The sequence below is a fragment of the Formica exsecta genome, unplaced genomic scaffold (genome assembly GCF_003651465.1).
Source record: "Formica exsecta isolate Colony F162 unplaced genomic scaffold, ASM365146v1 scaffold83, whole genome shotgun sequence".
Lineage (NCBI taxonomy): Eukaryota > Metazoa > Arthropoda > Insecta > Hymenoptera > Formicidae > Formica > Formica exsecta.
The window spans coordinates 1635978-1663052 of NW_021853600.1; the positions used below are offsets into that span (position 1 = coordinate 1635978).

General features: G+C 34.2%; 1 protein-coding gene across 2 annotated transcripts in view; it reads right to left on the minus strand.

The window, feature by feature from the left end:
• Nucleotides 1–27075, minus strand: part of LOC115244709 (latrophilin Cirl-like) — a 701308-nt gene that overhangs the window by 370337 nt on the left and 303896 nt on the right. The window contains exon 2 of one of the 2 annotated variants that reach the window (XM_029822597.1): nt 15474–15520. In XM_029822597.1, the coding sequence (XP_029678457.1) occupies nt 15474–15520 (47 nt within the window). Of the gene's footprint in view, nt 1–7441; nt 8100–15473; nt 15521–27075 lie in introns of those variants that run through there. The other variant, XM_029822598.1, reaches the window with a different exon arrangement.

Sequence of the window (27075 nt, forward strand, 5' to 3'; positions counted from 1 at the left end):
TTTATATATATATTTCAAATATAATAAAAGAATATTTAAATAGTTGTAATTTTAAATCATATTAATGATTTATATTATGGTGTTGATTTTCACAATTTTAAATAAATACTCCAATCTACAAAAACAACATTAACATTTTTTTAGTTTGTATTAATCTCGTTTTTTAATTTGCAAACTCCGATCAAAAATATATTTTCCAGTTATCTAAATTCTATATTATAATTACCACAAATATCTTTAATGATAAAAGCGGATCATATCTTCTTTTTTCAATTAGTCCTTCACATCTCTATATCTCTACATTCTTCCCATTTCTTTCTATCATCAATTTATCGATCGAAGGATTCTCGTGTGTCAGAAAGATATTAAAACGCTATCCGTTTCTCGGGCAATGAAGTAAATATGTCGAAGACGATGTAGAAATACGATCAGCTGAACCTACGTCCTAGTATTTCCCGTTTCCCCGTATATCTTCGCCACCTGCACTCGTTTCTCAACTTTTTCATCGGGATGTCCTTTGCATGTTTCATAAGGATTCCGCGCGAAAGTGCAAAAACCGGAATCTGCAATGGATCCGCGGATAAATGAAGCAATAAAGTAAAATTCACGTCTTATAAGTTAGCGGAACAAAATGAGCAGAATCAATTCTAATTAATATTTTTATTTGTTGCTCATTTGTTGCTAAAAAGTTGCCAAAAAAAAAAATTTGTTGCTCTGTAAGTTTTAAAAAAAAATGATGTTCCGCTAAAGGAAGATTAAGTTAGCGGAACAATATATATATATAGCAACAAAATTGTACATAACAATAATATAAGAATTTGTTGCTAATTTGTTGCTCTCGAAATATGCAAGTTCCGAATTTGTTGCTTACGAAATAAGTATAAATAATGCCGGAAAGCCGCACAGCGTGCAAACTTACAAGAGTAAACCATCAGAAAAAAATTTGTTGCTCGCTTAAATCTGGTACTGATATATGGTCTGAATTTGTTGCTCTCGAAATATGCAAGTTCCGAATTTGTTGCTTGCAAAATAAAACAAATAAAAATATTAATTAGAATTGATTCTGCTCATTCTGTTCCGCTAACTTATAAGACGTGTAAAATTCGCAACTTGATATCCTCAATAAGACTACCAACAAAAATCTTGGAAAAATCGATTTCGGATGGAAAACATAAAATAAAACATGTAGTATATACATTATTATATATAAATGTATATGCTACGGAATTACAATGAGCAAATTAATATTATATAAAGCATTTTTGCTTAAACTTTATACATATATATATGTACGTGTTTTTTTAATATTTTATTTTGTTCTTTTAAATATACCATTCGTGCCTTTGCGACGTTTCAATTAAAGCTGTTGAGATGTTCCCACGTTTCTTTCTTTTTTTTAGCACCCAGGGACTAAGGGATGATGTATTGTTTCGAATGAAATATTAATTAGGAGTCACCACATTGTATGCCAAACTATTCTTTCCTTTATACGAAAATATTCATTATGATTCATTAGCGACGTCCCGTATTTCGCCGTCATATTATTTATCATGCGTATCTCGTCGACTGACATTAATTAACGAAAGCTGTACTAATGTTTGAAAGAAAGCGGAAAGTGTCGACGATATAGTATAGTGTTTCGCGTCAGAAAAATTTTCGTAAAATATTCGAAAACTCTGTCAAAAACTTGGGCTATGCGTCGCAGCTTTGTTTACGCGGTTCTTTGCTCGCGCGAACAAAAGTTATTATGGTTTTTTTTTTTTTTCCATATAAAAGAACTACAAGCACTTATCTTTCTTCCTAGATCACTATAAAATTCACTTTCTTAAAAAAATATGTAGTTTATCAAAACCATCAGTTTTAAACTAAATAGTTAATCCGTGCTTTTGTAAACAACTGTGTATTATCGATTAGTAAAATAAATTGCTAAAATATATATAGATAAAAAAATTCGGTATAATAAATTTTGATCTTGGAAATCATTATCCGCGGAAAGACATTCTATTTTTTAATTAAAAGCCGTTAAAAGCAGATGTGGATGAAAAACATTTATCAATATATCGCATTAATAACGTTTCTAAATAATCGGCTTTAAAAATCCTTTGATGATAAATTTTCATTAAGCATTATTCCAATGTATTTAATACATTGTAGGTATATTTTCACACATAGTTTAACTTTTATCCGTGTATTGTAGATATACTCTTGGTTAAATTTTTGCAAGTATTGAGTTCTCGAAAGCCGATCGTTAAAATATTCCTTTTCAGAAACTAGAAGTTATAAAAAAAAAAGATTAAAAGTTCTCCGAAAATCCTTAACTAATATTCTCGTGAAGCAATAGAAAAATTAAAGCGCTTGCAATATTCGTCAAAAAGTGCATAAGAGTCGCGGTTTATCGATACACATTCGTGTAATCCTCGTTTTACTTTTATATCCAAATATATTATTTAATACATTCGATACAAACGTTAAATGCCATTATTCGTAATAATTACTTGTATTATAATATTTATTTAAATAAACCTACAGTTAATTCAAAAATATAATTGATTTATAAAATACATTGTAGAAGGATAACCTATTATTAAAAATATATAATTTTCAATCCACATCCCTTATTTTAACAAATTTTATACTTTCTCAACACAATTGCAACAAAATTTTTTAATTTATAAAATTTACTGTCTGATATTTGCAAACCTAAATAAACTTCGTGAATGATATCATATTTTATTATTATTATAGATCAATTAATTGCATATTTCCCAAAGTACACTCGTTGCTCGCCCTATTCGGTCAATCATCAGTGACAAAGCTCGCGAGAATGATTCTGCATTTTTTCTAACACATCAAATAAACGTATGCCATATGGCATGTGCATTCTTTTCTCTTCCCTCTCTTTTCTAGGAATTAATGATATCAGGAAAGGGCTACTAGTTAGGGGACGGTGAAAAAAACGAGGGACATTTACGTGTTTCTTTCGTCAACTATCACAAAATCGTTCCCGAATACTCAAGTAAAATTCAATTAAGATGATAAATGATTTTGATAGATTAGTGAGCAAACTTTTTACTCTAGAATACATGATACAATTCCGAAAAATAATCGAGCTGATTTAATACTCGTTAAATTACACACACAACAGTATTTCGAAAATTTACTACTATCAAATATTTCATACATTTTTAATAAAAACATTTATTTCAAGGAATTTATTTAAAAAATCATACAATGCATGTTTTAATCTATAAAAACTTTGTGCTTCGCACAGACCTCATCGGTATCAAAACTGTCCCATCTACTTTAATTCTTAATCATCCTGTTGCAGCGATTACAAGTTGCACCAGATACAACATATAAATAATAAAATAAATCATATTAATAGTTATAAAAGTTCATTTCTTAATAAACAAAGAAATAAAAAAAATGATATTTATCTATATTATGAGTGAGTTACATATACATATATATAACATTACTTTTATATAATTACTATATATACAACTACTTTTTCTGCTATACATATTTTTATCAAAATAAATTATAAAACACTGCTAAAATCTTTTCTTCCCTTCTGCATTCTTTTAAAAAATTTACTTTCTCCATTTTGACTTTATATTATTTTTCATAGAAGTACATCTCATTAAATGAGATACAAGTATTACCAAAAGATGCAATCATGATACGACAAAATAAATGTCTTCTCATCTGTTGCATTGTGTCTTCAACAATTAGCTGAGGATTACAAGACGACGGGCGTCAGAATGACGTCGACAAGCCGCAAAGTGTTACGCAAGTGATGAGTGCGTGTATTGCGTGTCCGACGAATGACAACGCAACGGGACGAGCTCTAATCGCTCCGCGCCCACCCAATATTGATATAAATGAATCATCAGGCGCGCTCCCCTCGAACCGGCTTCTCGTTCACGCGACCGGCACTTAAATTTCAAAGAACTTCGTTCTAAAGTTCCGCTACGTGGCGGCCGGTAACTTATTCCGCGCGATGCCGCGATGTTCCTTTAAGTTTCGCCACGAAGTTTAACGTTGATCTATTCCGCGTACACGACCGAATTATATCACATCGAACATGGATTTCCGCAACACCAGATTTCATTTCTCCTCTATCATTACAGAATTAAATCTATATGTTTATAATTTTAATCAGTTCTAAATTTGTGCAGGTATTTGCCCTTCTCTTTTTACATTTAAAAATGAAGAAAGATCTGGATTTTTTCAAATCTGGACAAGGAAAAAATAGATTTTTTTTCCTGATACGATCATGAAACAGAGTCGACATTAGAGTCAAGTAAACTTTGCGATGACAAATTATCTCCTGTTCTTTCTTTCATTTTTATTTTCAAGCAGAAGGTATTATATTTCAAGAAAAAAAAAAGACAGTTTCAGTAAAATAAGATAATGCTAGAATGTACTTCCTGTATGTTCATCTTCAATGTACTTTTTTTTTTAAATTAACATATGTAAAGATTTTTACATGAAAGACAAAATTAATAATATCACTATATCATAAAAAATGTATTAGGGATAAAATAAATATCCCAAAAAATGGAAAAATTATTAAAATATCGTGTTATTTATGCTTGCATTTTATTAAGAATTCTACATTAAATTTCACGCATTTCAAATACATATTTAATTAAAAATCTTTTTCAATTATTTAACTGCCATCTTTTCGCAATCAATGCTTTTTTCGACATCGTATTATCAGAATGTAAACGAGAAATTATTTACGATCGGGCTAGCTGATGGCCGCGGACTTTCGTGTAAACAGACTAGTTTGTATTCTCGGGGCAACGTGCACGCGCGCTTTGAGCATTGACTTGTAAAACGAGACCAAACAGGAGGTCTTCCTGCGGGACACGTCAAAGCGAGCCTTCCGTCGCTCCCGGTAATCTTTGGCTTAATGACACGACATCGCGTCGCTTGCATCGTCTCACGAATTATCCTTAGAAATTCAAAGCAACTCGGCAACACAAATTTAAATCTCCAAATGCGCAAGTTTCATTTACTATCTTTGCGCGACCTAAATCTTTGAAAACTTAAAATAAATTTTCCGATATGAGAAGATCATACGTCTCTTCTAGCATCTAGCTGAGATATAAATAAAGTATATTTAGACATTCTCCAAAATCAAATTACGTTTCCACAGGGATTATATTTTGATACGCAAAATATTAAATGTGCGTTGAAGCACGTATTTGAGGCATAAGCGTGAATAAAGCAACTTCTGATTGTAATCATGTTTTGATAATAATTGCATTTAAATTTTGTACTTTTGGGAATGTACTTTGGTAAATCTTGGAAATAATGACATAACATTTTATTTTTAACGATGTAGTCCATTATTAAGAAACCGCAGTGACATGTACTTTATCATTAATTATGCATCTCGCGAATGATGTGCACTTCTTTTCTAATTGCACATATCATAATTAATGACAAGGATTTTTGATTAAAAACTGCCATCAAAACTGCGTTCCAATAAATCATGATATTGTAAAACGAGATCCGAGTGAGTAAAATCAACTATTAAGAATCGAACGCGTGCGCGTGACTACATCGTTTTTCTCGAATTGACATTTTCCTTCTATTTTCATTGGTAATAAATCAAATTTCAATGCGAGAAGTTGCTGATTGAAAATCAAAGGGCGCATTTCCGCGCCGCTACCGAGATTTCCTTCTGTCGCAAAAATTGCGAAAACGAAGTACGGATTTATTCACGCGCGAAAAGTAAACCTAGCAACTCGTAGTAGCACACTCGAATTAGAATTGATTTCGATTTTGCATTGTAAATTTGTGAAAAAATCACTAATGGAAAATCGAGGATTGCATTATTACATTTCGAGCTCCTTTCCTCTTTCTTACATATTTTTCTCCTTTTCTATTAAATAGAGAGGACATAAACATATCAGATTACAAAAATATCGTATATGTGTCATATACTCTTGTGTTATACTCTTTTAATATCATAATATTTCATATGCTTTAACGCTTATTATTCGCGTAAATTTTGCTTATGCAACACAAAAGCAAACAGCTAACAATCGCATTTTTAAATGAAACGGAATTAAATTTACGTAATTAGCATTTTCCAGATTTGATTTCCATTGTTTGTTGCAGCATATTCAAGCTTATATTGATATTATGAAATTTGCGTGTTTTATATTTGTTACATCTACCTTTAAACTATACCTATTTACGCAAATTGTATTTTTATAGCGTTAAAAGTCCATTTTTGATATCTTTCAGATATTATAATTTATATCGATATTTAATCTTTCATGCACACACCATCATTTAAATAACTTAAAACATTAAAAAGTTTGCATGTTTAAAAATATTGTCCTCTTTATGCGTTTGTTATTAATTATATCGATTTTATCTAAACATATCACATATTTAAAAATAGATAGAAACGTATTTAAAAATATGCTCGCTAACGTTTTCAAAGTTTCTTATTATTTCAATGCTCATTTATAAATTTTTCTTAAAACAAAAATATAACTTCAGTTAACTGTGAATACAGTTCGAATACGAAATACTATTTTCGCGCAAAAAAGCGAGGTAAAAATACAAACACACATTCGCGATTGAAACAGTTTGATCCTCGGACATGATGCATGAAATTTGTTTATAATTCTCTGTATTTATTTTCATTGCTGATTACGGAATTAAATTGAACACATGATTGTTATGACGAATCTTCACCAACCCACTTCTCACACACGATTGTTATGCAACAATTTTCGGGTTATAAAATTTGCATCACAAATGCATGTAACAATAATTTTCATGTTCGTATTATATCCGCGTGCGTTTCACTTATAAGATTTTATACGTCAACGAAAAAAAATCGCAAAAGCCGTGGTAAGATTTGCACGATTTATTGTAATAAAAAAAACAATTCCTCGATTTTCCACCAATAACATTCTTTTGCCGATGCATCTTTTTCTAAAAATCACAACCTCTATCACTGCGAAATGACATCGGCAAAAGATTCCTCGTTTTAATTTTTCATTAAAACACGAAAAATCGACGGTTGTACTTCGGCGATCGAGCAACGTCCAAGATTGGTATGGTTTTTTCCAAAACGTACGCGAATTCACGTTAACAAATTAATTTCCAATCAATGCACTCCGACTTCGAACAGAGCTTTCGCATTTTTCACTTTCATCACAGGTTCACAGAATACAAAAATTTCGTGCGCTCGATACTTCAAACCGCCGCATTCCGTTCCGTCGCTCTAAATTGAAGCTCGTTTCAATTTCGATCGGTATCGGTCGATGGGGTGGTTTACTTTGATACGCATATCCGCGCATCTCCGAAATCGAACCGCAACTGTCGTTTCCGAACAAAAATGGGAGAAGCGATCGCGGAAGTACAGCCGATCGAGAATCGAAGGCCGTTGATTTGTGGTACTTACGAGATAGAAGATACGGAGAACGGTGGGACGGTAGCACATCGCACAAAAATCAGAAACCGAAACAAAACCAAACTGTCACTGTCACACGAAACACACTGTCGAGATCCGCGCGGGTCTCGTTATATCCCCTCGGGATTTCCAGGAATTCGGAAACTCGCCGAGCGATGCTGACACAGATATTAGTTGAGCGATCTTAGCCGTGGCACGATCTGCCGACGGCTGCAATCTCCGGCTGCGTATTCCGTTAAGTTCTCCTCTATCGGTCCTTCCTCTCCAAGTATCTCCTTCAGCGGATTCCAGGAACGAAACAGATACCGGGATGATCAAGTTACGCACCACTTCGCGATATCGTGCAATTGAGAACTTCACGGCGCGCCGGAAAGACGCTAGTTTCACTGCGTATTCGTACACACTGAAGTCGATCGCGCGATAGCGCCCGTGGCGCTTCACCGTATCGCACGAAAGTTGCGAGTCTCCATAACGGAATTTCGCGGCAAAACGAACGGCGACGATGGCGTGGACGCCGTCCAAGAGCGTAATTAAGCGTCTTAGAAGCGCGAGCGTAACACCCGTCGCGACGCGACTACGAAGGGAACGGCAACGCGCGACGATACGTTCCCTATAAAACGACGACACACTCCCTACGACAGCGACGGAGGAACTGAGTGAGCGCAGGGAACGAGTGAGCGTCTCCCCCCCCCCCACCATACCAGCCGAGCAACGGCGACGGCGGCGGCTTCCCCCACTACCGCGCGATCGGTCGTTCTCGGCTCACCTCGTCCCTGCGTATCCTACCAGTCGCGTCGAATCACCCCTCCCCTGCCTACCTTCAAGTTGCTGAAGATACTCTCTCCTCGCGATGCCGCGCGCGCGCGTCTCTTTCTAACTACACGGCTCGTATAAACGCGTTTCGTGGAATTTTTGTCGCGACCAACTTGAAAGTCAGTTTCACCGTTTGCGATCGTGTTATTTCTGCGCGACCAAGCTCATAGGGAGTCTTCGCAACGATACGCGTTATATGATTGGTTATCTAACAATCCGAGTCGCGTCGATAATCTGACGAGGTAGAAAATTTATCGGTTAACACTCACACAGAAACACTGGTGCGTGAACGGAAGACGAATTCTCGGAACAAGAATATAGCACATATCACGCGATATTGTGAGATCCAGTGCTTTCTCGCATTTCCCCTTCTTTCTTTTTCTTCGAATTTGTTCGAGCACAGATCTTGGTCGAAAAAGATCTGTCTTTATATTAAAGATGAGATATCATTGCGAACATCAAAAACTCTAACTGTAACACAGTCAAAGATGGCGTCCTTCGGCGCTTTTAACATTAACGGTTATTGAAACTTATAAAATAGCTATTTGGAAGTTGCGATAAAGTTCGAAATTGCACAATGCCGCAAAGTTTTCGGCAAATTCGTAGTTATCGCACCGAGAGAGTATTAGTTGTGGTTCGCGATCGAGATAATCCGATATCACGTGTGCGATTTACAACGCTTACAACGCGGAATCGTGACTTCGCATTCAATTCGTGTCAAACGGACGCTTTCGCTCAGTGAATTCATTTTCTTCGACTTAATTTTGAGATGATGTGAGTAAATTCTTGTTATTTAATCATTGATACCGGATACTGCTATGTATAAGAAAATAAATGTTTTAGAATTTATATTTATTGTTTGTTTGGCAGCAATTACCAGGTCCACGCCGTTACAAGGACAACATATACACACGTAGTCCCTACATACACAACTTGTGCTCCATCCTTCATTCTTTCAGTACTACGTCACCAAGTAAGTACTATTATAAATTAAAGAAGGAAAAATGATACGATATAAATAATAAAGATTATATATAATATATTTAATTAATAATTGATAATAAAAATAATGCAAACAAAAATATATATTAAAATTGTGTATATGTATAAAATAGTTAAAAAGAAAATGAATAATAATATCTTAATATAATATGATTCAGTTGCTTATTCGAGAGAGAGATAGCGCAATTAGAATATATAATATGAAAAATGTTTTTGATATTTATCATTCATCATTTTGAATTTTTAAAATATCTTTTCTATGATGCTTTTTTATTATCATATCCAATTATTATATCATATCAATATTTTCGATTCTTAAATATTCCTTCTTCGTATCATATATAATACTTATTATCTATAAAAAATATTTGAAGAGGTAAAATTGATTGGCTAACATGATGAATTTAACAATATCTACAATGAAACTTTACAAAGAAATACATGGAATGCTTCTCATAATAACGCTATGAAATTATGATGAATTCTAAATTAATTTTTGACACATACACAAAATTTTCTTTCATACAATATTGAATACAAATTCATATTCTATTTTTTTATCTAACTATTATTGATAGATATTTTTTTTCAATATTATTGGTTATAAAATCAAAACAACGTAACTGTATACTATTTCATCGATCATACGAATGCGAAATGAAGTATATTGTTTCCATTATAAAAATATTTGCCTTTCATATACAAATACGATACATTTTGCTCTTAACAAAATGAGATATACATTTACAAGTTCATCTTGTTCTACAATCTTACTTCATGTTCAAGTTACTAATTCAAATACTTCTTGAAATATCGAAATCGTCTACAATAAACAGATTAAAAGGACAACTTGTTTATGATGCACAAATTTATCCTCGTTTTGTTAACAATAAATAGACGAATCTAATTTAAAATAACTAATATGATTATATCATGATATAAAATGCCCTAAAATTAACATTTGTCAATTATATGGTAAATTACGGTTAAATTGAAATCTTTCCTTGCCAAAAATTTAATTATAAATAGCATTCTTGTCTCAGTTTTCTAATATTTAATCAATATTTCCTCTCAGTCTTAGAATAGAATTCTATTGAAATAAGAAAATCCGTAATTTGTTCATAAAGATAAGATTTTATCTTATTAACAGCCAGAATAATACATAATTTCCAAAACATTTTAATTGTGTATGTGTGATGCTTGTTTACAATTAATAAAAAGTATGCATATTGCATATACACACACATTTTTCAGAAAAATCTGGCTCATTTTAGTTATGTATCAATATTAAAAAATTAATGTTTCCTTAACGCATCTTTCCGGCGATGAGCAATACGCGGGCGAGATACGATTTTCGCTAATTTACACTTTTGTAATGAATCGTTAACGCCACGACGGAATACGTTTCCGTGTCTGTTCGTCCGTCTGTTCGCTGTATCAGGAAAATCGTTTAAACCGGCGCGTCCGTCTTCGCGTTTACAATAAATTACCGCGCGAGTTGCAAGTGGCAGACGGGAAATTATCCACGACGAAGGAAAACAATCCAAGGGAGAGGTCGCAAACTCTCGCATTTAAACGCACGCCTGTCTCGAAAACTGTGGAAAACATCGGGAAGTTTCTGCTGACGTGTACTACGCTTCACCTTCACTTTTCTCATCTTTACTTATCTAACCTTTTGAATGAACTAACAAAAGTTATTTTCGTTATTTTAACAAAATAGAGAAAGCGATAATTAAACAATCGAAATATAATGAACGTAATTAAAGAGAATCGAAGCGCACACATAATTAATTCTAAGAATAAAATAAAATAGACAAAATATTATATAAAATATGTCATCATGTCATATAAAATATATGACAGTTTAAATTGTAACAAACAGTTTTATTTGAATATTAAAAATTAATACTTTTTTTGTTTATACTTGTTTTGGAATACATAATTTGGGAAGGACTAACATAAATAAATATATTATAAATACATTATAAAAATGTCGCGTAACTTTACGTATAATTCTTGTATTCGTACACATTAAATCAAGCAAAGTTAAATCGTATCGGTGAGTACATCAAAAGCCTTCGAAAGTTTTCGAAAAGCTATCGAAGTCTTCGAAATTGTACGTGACAGGAAGAGCTTGTAAAGTTCATGCAAAACCGCAGCCGGGTGCAAAATATATCGCCGTCATCCCCGAAATTCATTCGACAATATCTCCCGGCGAGAATCAACCGCGGACAAAAGAGCACCCCTTATGCGAGACTATCGCATAAACAAGGTAGATCGCGATCTACATCGCGAAAAGGGAGAGGGTCGCCTCTCGTTCTCGTCGCCGAGGTGTTTCGTAACCGAGTTTACAAAAGAGATGCTCTCGTGCGCGAAGGTTACTTTGCTCCCTCGCCCCCGCTAATCCCAAAAGTCCATAAATACTAGGGAGTTTATTCTCCGAAGGGTCGTTCGCAGGATCGCAGTTGTACTCCGTGACACGATACCGCGATGACGCTTTAATCCAGCGGCGGCCCGAAAACGCGCCTCGAAACGTCGTGCAGAATTTGTGGCGCCGTTTCGCACAGCTGATAACGCCTCGATAACTACGGCCATCAGAGTTCACGCGATGAATCAAGGAAAACTCGAGTATTTAAGGAATTCAAATTCTATATTCTAGTTAATTTTAATTGAAAGTCGAACAAGCGCAGGCAAATTATGGAAGATGAGAAATCCGATGAGAGATGAAGAATATAATAAAGCTAGGAAAAGAATTATTGTTAAGGAAAAGAAAGTTTAAAATCTATATAAAATACGAAATTCGATAAAAATAATACAATCATATATTTAATATAAAATATAGAAAGAGATATGAAAGATAAATATAATTTAATAATTCGTAGAAGAAATAAAACTTGATAATAGAGACAATTTAAAATATGCTTTTGTCTATTTGCCTTATTATCTTTCGAAATAATTTTACGGACCAATAGATTAAATCTGCACTAAGATACCTCGAATATAAATCCTCGTCGTGTGTCTCTCATGATCGACCTCTATTGTTGCTTAATTAACCGAACAGCCAAATCCTTGTCACGGTCCTTCCCTCTATATATCTACAATATATATATACCCATCTTATCCCGTTTTTATCTCGATGTAAACGATTCGTGCCGGCGATTCCGGACAACACCGGGTCCGGTGGCAAATGTCAACAGTCGAGGATGCAACATAAACCTGGACAGACTCGCTCGTGGCGTGTTCCCTAGCGCGCTTTACAGTTCACGAGACCATGACAATTGCCGGCGTGTTACAGTCAGTTCCGCAGCATTAGGGCAGCTGGTCCGGTCGAGATTCCGGAGTATATTCGAAAAGGGACGACAGAAAAAGAGGGAGAGAAAAAGCGAGCGGGGGCGTAAGGGACCGTAGGTGGCCTATTGTCGAACCGAGGTCTGCATTTTCCTTTAACCTTCCGTGCCGCCATTGACTGTCTCACGGTTCATGCCGACGACGAGAAAACGAGCAGAATTTCACGCTTCCAACAAATAATGAAATGATTGAGGATATTTTCTGCGAAATCGTGTTGAATACTTCCAGTCTGATCGCATTTATTAACTCATCATATTCGAGTGTTGTCTTATACGATTTTATTTTTTCACGTTAAATTGCTAATTTTCTTCTTAATTCTCAAGTAGTGTAACATAATTGTATTTATATTTGCAGTTTTTTTCCTCATCTTTTATACATATATACATAAAATTTGGTTTATAAATCAATATTTATAATAATTTTCTTACAAACTACTCGACATATATTGCATTTGACAATAAAAAATCCTAATGATATTATAATACAAGATTAATCATATAGCATAAAATACATAACTTCGTAGGGAGCGAGATGTTTACGTCACATGGCTTTTATATATCACGAGTATTAATTTCTTATACACATTATTATCTCTTCCCAGCTTATATTCCCTAAATAACTAACGATAAGAATATCAACCAAAATGTCAGGCGGTTTACCTTCAAAGACAAAGTTAATTGGGCTCAAAGAGCTAGAGTCTTATTATTATGCTTCTTAATTTTATTTGAAAACATTAAACTCGAAGTGTGAACTTCCGATGTAAAATAGTGTAATAGCTTTTAATGTCACGATAAAAATATTTTGAAAGCAAAAGGTTAAAACTTTTATAAAAAGAGATATCTTTTAAGCTGTCAACATCAATTTTGGATACTTAGAGTTAGTATAATCTGAAAACTTTAGCATAATATTCGAATGAATGGTATAAAACTTCAAACACTTACTTAACCGAAACTTTAGCCATGCTTCTAATAAATGGTCAGAAAAATCAAGTGAAAGAAGGGATAAAATTATAAAATAATGCATGAAGTTAAAGTATAAAGCATATGAAAAAGTGAGTGCAGTATAATATTAACTTTGCTCTTCAATATTCATATAGATAATAATAGGTAATTTCAACAATGAATTTTTTCTTTATTTATCAATCAGAATTATCAATTATTTAAATAAGTAAGTTTAATTCTCAAATTATAAATTTAGAGTACCAAAATATAAAATTCTTTATTTAGATTTGTTATCTCTTTTCTAAAGATTGTAGAATTGGTGTATCTAATTATATCTGATTCATTTATAATGAATCATTTATATAAATTATATCTTTTTCGAATAATTAATGACTTTGCGATAACATATTTATACTCAAACGTCGGATCTTATTCATACATTTAGATATTCAGGTTCATGCGCACTTAGAAGTATTATTAAAAGTGCAAGAATCCATTGAGCCAATAAAGTTTTTCTTTTCACGCGAGAATACTAGACGCGTTTCTCGTACCAGGCAATATCGGCATGAGCAGGTTCAATAAAATCGTAAACACGGCAGTTACACGAACAACATCATAAAATATGCCGACATAACGAAGACGCTTAAATGCTAGTGCACGTTTCTTCGAGAACCGGACTAATTTTGTGCGCGCAGACATTCGAAAAGGAAGAATCAAAATGAGAACGCGATGTGGAAAACTCTTATCGATAAGATATTTCAATAATGCAAAATTTAGTATATTAATCCATGGTATCGTAAATTAAATTGAAATCGAAATTACAGTCCTATCAAATTAGCATATTTTTTTGTAAAAATCTAAATAGTATGAAATTACGTGTAGCAATAAATAATTCATTTATTCAATGAAAAATACAATGTGAAAAGAGAGATGGAGAGAGCTAATCACACAAGATAGCTTTCTAAGTAAATATTTCAAAACAAAATTATTTTGTGGAGTTTCTTAACGGTTTGAAACTGAAATTTTATTTGATATGAATTTGTCCCTGAAAGAAGAAGAGTGCTGGATAGAGTCATTCAGTGTGCACTCGATAAGTCGTGATTATCAGTTTTATTGGGTGTATGTGTGTGATTAGAAAGATTAAATTTATTGAACCAATTTTCTATAACTCTTTATACAGAGTGACATTTTCGATCAGTTTCTCGAGATTCAGAATATTACAGAATATATTTGTCATGCTGCTTGGTTATAAACAAATAACTTGAACAAAATATATAGAAAAAACTTGTAGTTTTTAATTAAGTTGGGAAATATTTCTCCTAATACTTAATTTTATTATGTTGAAATATACAAAAGCTTATTAAAAAGATTGTCATAATATAGATCATTTATTTTTGCTATAAAATAAGAACGTTTTAAATTATCGCGAAATCATAGTTTTTTTATATTTCGAAATATAACAGAATTTAAATCTTTGTACCTAAATCTTTATCTTATATACGGTATTTTAAAATTGATTAAAATGTTAACAATGTTAAATAATAATAATAATATTTTATCATTAACTTATTAAAGAAAAAAATAAATGTTCCTGCAAATGTTTTATACGTCGTTCATGTGAGTTACTCTATTTCTCAGTGCACTCGCAGGTACGATTTCGCGTGATACAAGCGTGGGAAGAATTTTCTTTGTTCGAGGATATTGTGCGTGTGTAATACATAGATGCAGTGTTGTGTTTCTCCGTCAAAGAGGCGAGAGAGGGAGATAACCTTAGATCTATGATACAGACGCGAGTAACGTTACCCGGCTATTTCCGCTATCAGTTATCGGCTAATTAGCAGACATATATATATATATATATATATATATATATATATATATATATATATATATTATGTGTGTGTACAGAGTATACTTACGTAATTTTTCCACGTTGTCGTTCTTTTCCCGCAAAGTTGACGCGTATCTGTAACAAAAAACAACGAGCATTAACACAATGTAACCTGGATTGAGCTTGCATTTATGTGTTGATCATACATACGAATATGTGTGCGCACATGTACGAAGATCGAATCGCTGACCTAGCAAGCTATAGCTACACGAGCAATAACGGCGCTTAATTTAAATATATTCCCTTAATCGTCTGCATTTATTTCATTATAATCCTACCGCATGGACGGTGGTATATCGCGTTATTTGCATTTACTGTTCATATTACGTTTGTACTGCGAAGATATAAACCTTCGATCGGGCAAACATACTGGCGAATAGATAGCATCGTACCATAGGTGGAAAGAAAAAACACGAGAAGAGAAAAAAAAGAGATAATGGTGATTTTTCTTTATGCATATTTGCAGCATGTATTTCGCGCCAGATAAGAATTTGTACTTATAATTGCTGTATCGGGATAATGAAGCTATAGAATAAATCGGGATAATGAATCGATGACAATAATAAAAAAAGTGTCAATGCTACATTTAATCGATATTTATATCAACATTAGTAAATTTTTAATCACAAAAAATTATAAAATTTGAAAAGAAAGAAGAGTGAAAAAAATGAAAGAGAAAAAATTGGAAGAAAAATCGATTATAACTTTAAATTTCGTAGCGTTTTATATAAGTAAATAAAAATTATATAAAGTAATATTAACGTCTTTAAAAAAAGAAGGAAAATTAATCAAATCGTATATCTAGGTGCGATACGCTCGTTTATTCGCTCGTGATTCGCATCGAAGATGCGGGCATGTTGTACAGATTATAGAATAAGCTTTTGCATTCGAGGGATTTCGCTAATCCCTTCTCTATATGTAATTCCATTATCGGGCATTTTCCTTATGCTGCGAGTATTGCGCGGCATCGGCAATTACGTACGATCTTTGATGCTATGAACCTTCGAGAATAATCATTACTATACAATCATGACGTTTGTAGGAAAGCTATTAACTTGATGACGTGTACGATTTGTTATAAAAAATTATTTCAAATTTTACTTATTATATAAGTTTTGATTTATATTTTATTTAGTCAAGAAATTTAGATTAGTATTGTCGAGTATGCAAAAGATTATGGCTACATTTTACAGAGATATTTTTTTATCAAGAAGATAATAAATAAATGGCGATACTTTTCTATTTCTGAAATTATAAATCTGTCTCTTAATAATTTATATTAATTGATGAGTCTCCTATGTTTCACAAAGCTTCGAGTTATTTAAAATAAAATATTTTCTCTGTCAAGACAAAATAAATCTCGGTCATGCGTTTCGTAAACAAATTATCGTGAATCCATGCACTGGCGGAAATTAGCTCGAATCTTCGGAAAATAATTACTATTTTCCAAAGATTAATGTCGAAAACAACTTCCTAAAAGCGGTACGATCTATTTTAGAGAAAGGTTGAGCACAATTTTTCTTTACGTTCTCAGTCGATTGCGGTAATAACATCCTCGGCTATGCTCACAACATTCGTACACGCGTGAAATATGAACACATGCGTGCAGTAAGCCAGGCCGCATGTTTCTGCAGCCAGCGTGCGCATCAACGCAGTGACACGTATTGAACACGTTGATTCTGTGCATAGCTAACATCTCACTCTCGTCCTACCACACGAACTTGCGAACGTATCTGCCTGCGCGTGAATGTGCGTACGTATGTGACGGGGCCCTGAGGGATCCGAGGTCCTTTTGGAGACCCTCTCTATGTGCGGCACCGGAATCGACTTGAATTAAAGGGGAACGACCCGGGAGTAGTGCCAACTTAATGAGGGATCACCTAGCTTTAACTGTTTGTTTTTCAAGGGACCAGGCCTCGCCAGAGAGAGAAAATACCCGGCCCCAAACCCCGCCGGAGACCTATATATTTATACGTGCATTCACGGTCAGGCAACCCCGTTTATGGCTTGTATCGCCAGCTCTATTGCCATAACTTCCGCGATTTGGGCGTGAAATTACACGCGCAGGAATCGGTATGAGAGGCTCGTCGATAGTTCGATAAAGGTGTTCGATCCCTTGCCCTCCTTCAGTCGCTGTCCTTTTTATCCACGTTTCCATTCTGCTCTCCATCAGGCCCGACGCCGAGCAATTTGTTACGTTATCTGGTGTGCGTGTGTGATTTATAACAGCGTGATACACGCTGTTTTTCGCACCAGAGAAAATTGTTCGACTGATTTATTTCGATATTATATTTTCAGGCTTCTTTGTTTTAAGAAAATGATTATCAATATACTAAGTTTTATACATATTTATAATGTATTTTATTCACGGATGAGAATATAGAAACTGTTATATCAATTTTTATTTCATTATTTAAATTATTTTCAAAATAAATATCTAAATATTCACAATTAGATTAGAATTAAGATATTTATTTTGAAAATAATGTAAATAATGAAATAAAAATTGATATATGATAACAGTTTCTATTTTCGTACACATATCCGAATATAATACATTATTTTAAGATAAATACGCAATTGAATTATCATTATTATCGTACTCGGCGTTAATTACTAACTATTTCATATTGATTTCACAATAAGCGCAATGTTCTCCAACAGAGAAATTATCTGCTACAAACTCGATAGATATCTCTAAAAGCAAACTATATTTATCGCTATATAAATATACGGGGCATTGACATCTATCTTTTGTAAGATTATTTTCTATCTGTCATTATAACATATGTGTTGCCGAAATAAAAGATGTATAAAAGGTTCTCACTAACACAAAACAGAGAGAATTGTTTGATTGATATTTTGATACGTGAAAATTTAAACAGCGGAAGACAGTGCATAATAAACTTGGTCCGATAAAAGCGACGCGGAGGACGTTTCGGCGACCGTGTGGAGGCTATGGGTCATTATTTATCGGAGGATGAGCTGTCGCCCTAAGGCGAAATTAAAATCCAAGAGTCTCCGATAAGGCGAAGAGACGATGGAACGCGAAGCAAAACGAAGAAGCAAAGAGAGAAAGAGAGAGAGAGAGACAAGAGTCGCTCAAGCATATACGATAACGCGCTCCGTGAAAAATACGTACGTGGCACTCGACCACGATTTAATTTATCGTCGACAGGCGGTACAGAAAAAGGAGTAACGATATGATGAACATTGTGTTCATATTGCGTTGTTCATACCCGCTGCAGGCGTCCGACGACACTTTTGCGCGAAAAATTTTGCCGGAAGTATAAAAAGTATAAATCGGAAAATATGATTGATGAGTATCCAAGATGAGAATATCCATCTGTGCATTTATTATTGCCAAGACACTTTTTTTCCCCCTCTTTCTAGCTTATTATATTAATCACGCTTGTACATCGTCTTCCTATGTATACGTGACTTTCTTTTCATAATGCACATGCGTCTTTTTACATTAACAATTTTTTATAAGGTAAAATTCAAATTTCCTTTCTATAATCTCGAAGCTTCCCTCCATGACCCATTGTCGAGATAATAATAGTTTTTCCCTCAAGCAGAATATCCTGCTTATTATACATATATCAATTCATACGCGTACACGCATCTACTTCCATTCTGCACACGCCTCTACTTCTACAATTTCTCGCAAGATTAAACTCGAATCTTCTCTCGATAGTCACGCACGATCGAGCGAAGCGCAGCGGGACGTATACGGGAGTGCTCCTTCAAACGAATATATTTCTATTAGCGTGTCCCGCGTGCCGTTCGAATCTTCTGCGAGCCGAAACATGAAATGTCACTTACTCGAACACATCGCTCGATGCATACAGGCGTCTCGGTCGATCAAAAGTCCCCATGTCTAGCTCACAGTACGCGAATAGAACAGAAAATGTATTATTGTCAAGATACAGCAATAAACAAAATTTTTATTATATATATCTTCTATAGATATGAAATCCGAATCGTGCAATTACTTTTGTATCTAACGATAAGTATCGTGACAAAAATTTAACAATTCAACAATTTTATAAACGCCGGAATCTTCTCGGAGTCGTAAAACGAACTGAGTTTATACTTCAATTTATTAAATAAACATTTTAGTTGATAGGGTTAATACTAACTAGAGAATACTAACTAGAGTCTTGTCGATGAAAAAGATCGCGTTATAAATTATTCGACGCGACCAACCGGATTTAAACTGCACGAAGAGAAAGGGTTGCCCCGAAAAAAAGGAGACGGATGACGTTAACAAGGGTGCCTCTCTCCTCCGGTGTCACCGATTCGTCTCCTTGACGTTGCATTTTGCGAAAGGGGGCTGCGGGTGGCGGACGATTCTCCTTTATGCACGTTCGCCGTATCGTATATTTTTATTAAGCCCGAATAATTGGCGCGAAATCCGAGATCGCCGCCGGCGTTTCGTTGCCACACCTTTTCAGACTCACTGGTCTGTTTGAGGCCATATGCCGAATTTGAATAACTTCGACTGACTCGTTGTCGCGAAATATATTTTCGGAGCATTCGCACCGGAGTAATTACATTAACCGAACTTTCAGCCATGTATTGTGTACTTCGAGAATCTTTAATGTAAAAGATCATATTTAGAAAAGTTATAGTTAGAGGAAAATCTCCTTAACATATATTCGCGTATATGAAAATCTTGCAATAGGATAGATACTATAATCTTTCTCCGCATTTTTTGCTATATTTTTCTTATTATAATATATGTATATATAAATTATATATAAATCCCTGTTCTCCCTCTATCTCTCTTTCTTTCTCTCTCTCTCTCTCTCCCTCTCTCTCTGTATGTTTATTTGGAACCTTTTGATGCCAAAGACGTTGCGATCAAAATTTAATTTTCGCAAATATGCGACAGCATGCATGCAAGCAAACTGAGCGGGGAGACGAATAAAGTGGAGAGAAACATTATAGCAAAGCGTATATAGTTGACGTTGGCGAAGGGGCGCGCGCGGAAGCGATTTTAATTAATATATACTTAATTAAGTCTCTCCCCGTCGAAGAGGCGTTGTCGCTGCGCTATGGGGTCGTTATCTATGCCATGCAGTGCGCGGGTGATTTACTAATAGAAACTGCGCAGGAATAGTTCGTCTAGTTAAGCCCCTTTCGAATACACATCGGTTTATTGTGCGTCCGGGCGATGCGGCACTGTGAAACACATCCTACCCTTTCCCCCCCCCCTCCCTCCCTCCTCCCGCTATACATATTATATATGCATATACGCAGCCTCCATTAAAGCCCCGCCGGTGTACTTTGCCGGCGAACGCGTTCAAGCGAGACCGCGCTGATGTATCGATAATGCACATCCGCGAAGTCGCGATGAGAGCGATTTCTCTCTCTTGATTAATTCAATATCTTGACACGACAGAACAACCGGTGTCTTAATGTGAAGCGCATGAAAGTGAATATCAGCACAAGATATTTGTTCTTTTGTCTTTAAATAGCAAAACATCGTTTCGTTGTTTCTGATTCGAAATATTGATTCTTAAATCAAATTATCGTGAATGTTTGCCTTCTCTTGCAATATTTTCTGATTTTATTTTTTCTTCAGTATATTGCTGATTACCTGAAAATTGTTAGATAGATCGACCCCGAATAAATTCGCGCAGGTTTGCAGCATTGCCATGAATGTCGCGTATTTTTGTATCTACTATCGATATTTAACTGCGTTCTTTTACACTTACAATTCAAAATGGTGTTCCCGAAAGTTTCGATGAGTGCCGGTCGATACGCGGGTTACCTCATGAATATATTCACAAACCAGGCACGGGAATACAAGACAAAGACGTTAACTGGTGACTGGGGAAACGCTTTCCTTCTATAAAGATCGTCTTGTTAGCGCGACAACGTGCGGCGCCGCAATGCCCACCCATCGAAATACCTTCGACTTTAATGTCTTCAGTAACTGACCGTAAAAAAAATATGCATCCATGCATCGTGCAGGAGGCGCTTCTTTTTTTATGCAAAATAAGAATCAGCCGTTAGTATTGTGGCGCACGATAAGAAGCCATTGTCCTAACTATAAACCGCTTCATTTGGGAAAACTTTTAAATGATAATTCGCTTTATATATTATGTGATATGTTTTTATATTAGAGAAGAATAATTAAAAATAATTATAATTATTTCAGATGGAGGAGATAATTTGGATTGTTAATTTAGAAATGGGAGTAATTTGAATTGTAAAATGATTTTGGAAGAATTCAATATGTGATTATATTATTATGTATAGAGATAAAAATAAGGCATATTATGCCTTCCAAATTAACAATCCAAATTATCTTCTCCATCTCAAATAATTATAATTATTAATTATTCTTATGTTAATAAAATATTTAGAAATTATATTAATAGAGAGAATTATATTAATATAATTTTTTTATAAAATTTAATAATAGGAAAGTAAGACAGAAAATCCTTTAACTAAAAGAAATTTAAATATTCTCAATTTTTTTTTTCATCGGCATTATATAACTTTCGGGGGAAACAAAAAAATCGCCAGCCAAATTACAACCACGGATGACAGTCCGAGCGGAATTTCAACGCATTAGTTTGCATCGTAAATGCGACCGCCGTCGGAATTTTCGTAAATTCGGTAGCGCGACGTCGTATGCAAACTGCATACATGAGAGCGTGAATGCAATCGTCAGCGCGACGTAAACAACCGACAAGAGCACTAATTTTTAATTGGCCCATTATCGTAAACGATCGATAGATGTCAATTAACCATAATTCTGTCAATCGTATTATTATTCCTCGCTGCTCATTCGTGTTTTATTAATGCGAGAGATGGAGGAAAAAAGAAAGAGAGAGGGAAGAGGAAAATCACTCCCCTGTCGATCCAACCTGGGCTTGATTTATTTTCATTGCAAAACGTGCGACTGTATCGTTTGCTTTCAGTACTATCTTGATTTGAAATCAACTCATTTCTCCTTTCCTCTTTTGCCGCCCACGAAATTTCTTCAATATCGAAAATTCGCTCCTCGCATCCGCTATGTGTTTTTGCCGATAATCGAAATCGTTTCCTGATGACAGCATTAGGAAATACTGGATATTAAATATAGAGACGAACGGTGAAGATAAATATGAGTCTATAAAAATTATATAGCGATACTCTTTAATATCTTATATACTTTAATATTTTACTTATATTTATAATGTCTACTTCAAATGACCATCAGTTATATATCAAGTTTATATAAATAAAAATTCTTCAATTTGATACAAAGAAAGGCAATTATAAAAAAAACGTTTGCTTTGATAATAGAGCTGCCAGTTATCGCTTTTTATGGATACTTCGTATAAAGATTCGGAAACGACGGGAGAATTATTTGTTCAGCTTTGAACAATATAATTATCTGCTGCAGCTGCAGTCACGAGGCGACCTTATCTTTGCGGTATTCGTCGAGATAAGTTGATATCGTTGATATCGAGTATTGGCTGATCGATCTATTTCGGTAACGTAACGATCGGCGACAGTTTGATACCGATATTTATTTCATGAAATCATTGAGCAACGAGTATTAAAAACTTTTTGACGAGAATCTGATAATTGTGCATTAATTATGATATTACTTTATTACAAACGATATTTCTTTTATTACTTATTAATTGTTGATAATCTGCTATCATTGAACGAACTGTCTTCAATGCTATTGTCAGAATTATTAAAACGAACTGATATAATAATATATTAATACATTTTCTTATATAAAATATTATAAATTATATCTACAAAGAGAGAATTTTTTTGTACTATCTCTCTCTTTCAACTTCATCTCATAAATTAATACATCATATTTGAGAAAATAGATCTTTCTCTGAGAAAATTTAAATACTAATTGGAAGTATGAATTAAAATTATTCTTATACGATAAATCTAAGATAAATCATATTATAATAAAATGAACAAATTGCAGAATAAAAAATGTATGATCATGAACTCATGTATTTAAAGATTTGTAAGTATCGCGTAAATTTCAAAATCCCAAATTTATACTCGTAAATTTACTTACTGAAATCTTTCCGGAAGTAATAAATCTCAAGATGAGCCTATTAATCAAAGAGATATTATAGTAAAAACCTTTCTAGTATAATAAATCTCGAAGTCTTGAGTTCGTGATCTTACCTACTTAAAAGCTTGTTAGTATGATAAATTTGGAGACTAAATTCACGTTCGCGAACTAGCAAATCTCTAATAATTCGCCAGTTACCAAAAATCTTTTCAATTTTCAGCGTATCTCGAATGTAAAACAAAATTTCGAATTGTCGACGGTACAATTTAAGAGAGTTGTATGTCTTGTGGGAAAGCATTCTTATCCGACTCTCTTTCTTTGATATTTCTTTCTCGGACATCGCTCTTAAGAATGGACGATAAAGTTTTATCGGTCCTGTTGTCAGTCTCAAAATGATACATGAACGCTTGCACACAACGTTTCTCTGACGTTTCAATATTGACGCATCGTCGGTCATTCACATTATCGGACCGGATTGATTCTTTCTCACGTTTCTCAACGCTTCTGAAACTAGCGGTCGCTAATTTCTTTTTTCGAACGCTTGACATGGATACTATTTTTTTAATTGTTAATATAATTAATACGATACTTAACCTACTCTTCAAATTTTAGCGTCTACTGTACACGCGCGTTAGCTACATTTAATTTGTAACATTATTTGACTGTTTAAATTCTGTGTTAGTTATTAATTATATTTATTATATTAATTAATTAAATACTATTTTATTATCCCATTATTTTGTGTAAGTCCTGTAAGTAGTAAGTTCAACAATTCTTGAGATCGCTATTTACATGTAGATTGTATTTTAGATTATATTTTATTTTTGTACAGAATAATAGTACTTTAAAATAGACCAGTATAAAATATGATAGCATATATCATCACTGTATACTTTATAAATCCACTACAAGTTAATTTGCAAAAGTCAATTAACATTAAAATTCATGTTAGTAAATCGTAAAAACATTTTATGGAATACTGGGAAAAGAAACATAAAATATTTTAACAGCTCATGCAAAAGGTTATTCCAAGTTAGAAATGTTATATAAACATTATTTTAATTTATCTTTATTTTTGAGTTATAACAATGTTTTACAAAAAGTATACATATGTGAAAAATAATATCAATTATTAGAATGAATAACTCTCTCTCTTTATAATTACTGTTTATAAAATATTAAAAAATAGTAAATTACGTTTGTTAAAGAAAAAATCTAACTTTTGAGCTGTTACGCAGTAATAATTTTGTAATGAGTTGTACAATGAAATATAAATATGATCATTTAATTTATTTATTACACTTATAGCACAGATATATTTTTTTAATTTGCCTACATATCTTGCATTTCTATTCGTCAATAAATATTGAAATAAAGTATCATGAAAAATATGCGAATGGAGAAGGGAGCAAATTATATTGATAAAAATAAATATAGAAAGAGATAAATAAAAATAATAAAAACGAACGAAGAGAGAATTATCAGGACGGACACTAACCGCGTCGCATTCTCGATCCCTGTAATATAACGCAGCAACCTTATTAATTCCGCTATGTCTTCATAAGTATAAAGTATACGTGCCTATTGCCGGCACGCCTACCTCGTCCGTCCCTCGCTCGTAGCTCTTGCCAGACCCCATAGAGACGTATGCGTATCAGCATCTGTCGGTGCGTAGACCGGAAACGCGTCGTTTACGTGCCTGTCATACTCGTCATCGGACACAATGCCCGCACGAAATAGTTTCAACCCTCCGCAAGTATACGAGACGATTCTCACTATCGCATTTTTCTTGAGCCGCTCTTATGACGAAGGAAACCATAATTGGCTCCTGGTAGCTATTCCCCCGACACGAAAGATACGGAAACTCGATCGTCAGCAAGTATATCGGGGTTCTCGATTTCTTCGCGTTCGACGGTGTAATTAGGCCTCCTAGGTTCGTCGCAGTTTCAGTTTTAACAAACGTCTTTCTTAAACGCGAGAATGATCATTTCGCGTATTCTAAATTTGTGATCATAAAATCTTCGCAAATAATTAAAGTACAATTATTTTTATATATATTTAATTATTTATTAATTTTTTTATATATCAACAATTAACTTTATTTTTAAAAAAGTGTCAACTGACGCCTAATTTTAGCTGAATAAAGTTACAGTCGATAAAAATTTGTTGTGATTGACGTTTGCGAGTTGGCGAAGAATAATGATATACATACCGGTTTATAATTCATGTAATATTTTGTTGCGGATGTGTGTATGAATGCGCTTTCATCTACCGCATGCGCATTGTTAATCGTGCAGAAGTGTGCAGGGCGGGTTGGTCGGAAGAAAGATATATTTACAACCTAGATGAATCAAATTAACCCGTCGCCATATATCACGCTGCTTGGGAATACGTCGGCATTTGCAATTTAATTCGGAGAATTATCGCGACGTATAGCACGCTGCGTGTTCGCCGAATGTAACATCATCTTGTGAGCAAAATGCATTATGCAATAGAAACGAAATAGCGGTAATAGGTTTCTCTCGAAGCGAATGTTAGAGCATTAATAATGAATCATCTTGCACTGCGCGTGCACGGAAATTTTTGTTTTCATATTTTCCAGAAATTATCATTTAGCCATACTGAAGATATTTCTTTCGGAGAGAATTTATTTGCATTAAAGAGACAGCTTTAATTATATATATATATATAATTTGGAGAATTTATTTATTTATTTACAAAGCAAAACGAAAGAGGAAAGAGAGCATTTTTTTAAAGTTTAATTTATTGAGTATGTTTTCTCCATTATGTTATATAACGTTTATGTGATTAATTTTATCTTCCATAGAAATTTTTTGGCAAAGATGAAGGATATTTGAATCTTGAAGATATACAATATATATCATTTTTAGTGTAATGTGTGAAATAAATCTCAAATTCTAAAAATTTATGATGTAAATTTTATTACTTAAATCCCCTTTTCCATCGAAAAATTTCAAAAAAATTAAAATATGCTTTTCTTTTTCCATTTGTTAATTACTTTGTAAAAATAAAGAATATACATCCATGCGCCGGATCTCCATCCGATAAAATTTTTTCTGGAAATCCTATCCGTCGATTTCTTTTAGTGGCACAATCCCATCGACAATTCACATAGTCAACGGGGGTGTCTGATTACGGCTTAAAATATTTGTTAACAAACGTCGGGGAACTCCCGGCGCGACGCACCTGGGCCGCAACTGGTGCCGCGACGGTACGTAGAAAGTGCGTAACCAGCCAGCCGGGCCCCCGGTACGCTTTTCTCTTTCTCTCCTCCTCCTCGGTCTAATAATTCGCGCCGGAATTATTATAATTTAATACGATACCGGAGCGCACATGCACACACACATACACACATATATCCCGCCCGCTCCGCCGCACGAAGCCACGGCCATTATTCGGCGTGTTTGTAACCCGCGGCGACGCGTAATAAGCCGGCTTATGCCTGCGTATCTCTCTTTGTCGTGTACATGCACGCACGTAACGCGGCCGCGACACGCCTACCTTATTCTTCCCCTTGGCTGCACCAGCGCGACGTTGTATGCGGCATACGTGCGGA